An 820-nucleotide genomic window follows, 5' to 3' on the forward strand; every position below is an offset into this window, starting at 1 on the left:
GCTATGAGTCGGAATCGACTTGATGTCAACAAGTTTTTTTTAAATATATTTACACTATACAATGTACGCGACATATATACAACAAACAAAAACAACAACCCATTGCCAGCCAGTCAATTCCAACTCATAGCGACCGTATAGGGCAGAGCAGAACTGCCCCACAAGGTTTCCAGGGAGCGCCTAGTGGACTCGAACTGCCAACCTTTTGGTTATCAGCATCAGCTATATCTCTTAACCACTACGCCCCCAGGATTTCCAAATATATATATTTGGATGCCTACATTTGTGTTCTGATTGATAATTTGTACTTCCTAATTCCTATCAATCATTGTTCACAAATGGACACAGTTTGAAGAAAAAGTACTTGCAAAAATGTTGCTTTAACAAGTCCGCTTTCAGGTTTTTAAGGGAGAAAAAAATGTTTTCAATTGAAAAGATTTTTTCTGGTCTTGAGAAATCTAACTTGGTGGACAATCCACCAAAATGTTGACATGTGTCTATAATTAGTTAAAAGCAGCATTTGAAATAATGTGCTTAATTCAGTCTGCTGTAATTGTTCCCACTTGCAGAATGTCCCTGGCTGCTTACTGTATGATCTGTTGCAGAAGAATGGCAACCTCTTCTCCCTCACTGAAAAGCAGCAAGTACTGGAGAGAGATCCGTGAGTACAGTTTAACCAGCTGTGCTGTCTCCTAGAAACGGTGATGTGATGGTGGCCGGGGTTCCAGGGTGGCCCACAAACATGTATTTAAGCTATGATGAGCCTCAGATTTATGTCTTTTCGATACTAACGGCCCACCTTAAATTCGTAGGCCCAGAG

The 820-nt window shown here is 40.6% G+C and overlaps 1 protein-coding gene across 3 annotated transcripts in view; it reads left to right on the plus strand.

The window, feature by feature from the left end:
* Positions 1–820, plus strand: part of SERAC1 (serine active site containing 1) — a 54,631-nt gene that overhangs the window by 7,034 nt on the left and 46,777 nt on the right. For 2 of the 3 annotated variants that reach the window (XM_004368806.2, XM_023728744.1), the window contains exon 2: positions 570–661. In XM_004368806.2, the coding sequence (XP_004368863.2) occupies positions 570–661 (92 nt within the window). Of the gene's footprint in view, positions 1–239; positions 662–820 lie in introns of those variants that run through there. The other variant, XM_023728770.1, reaches the window with a different exon arrangement.

Source organism: Trichechus manatus, unplaced genomic scaffold (assembly GCF_000243295.1).
Source record: "Trichechus manatus latirostris isolate Lorelei unplaced genomic scaffold, TriManLat1.0 scaffold00002, whole genome shotgun sequence".
NCBI lineage: Eukaryota > Metazoa > Chordata > Mammalia > Sirenia > Trichechidae > Trichechus > Trichechus manatus.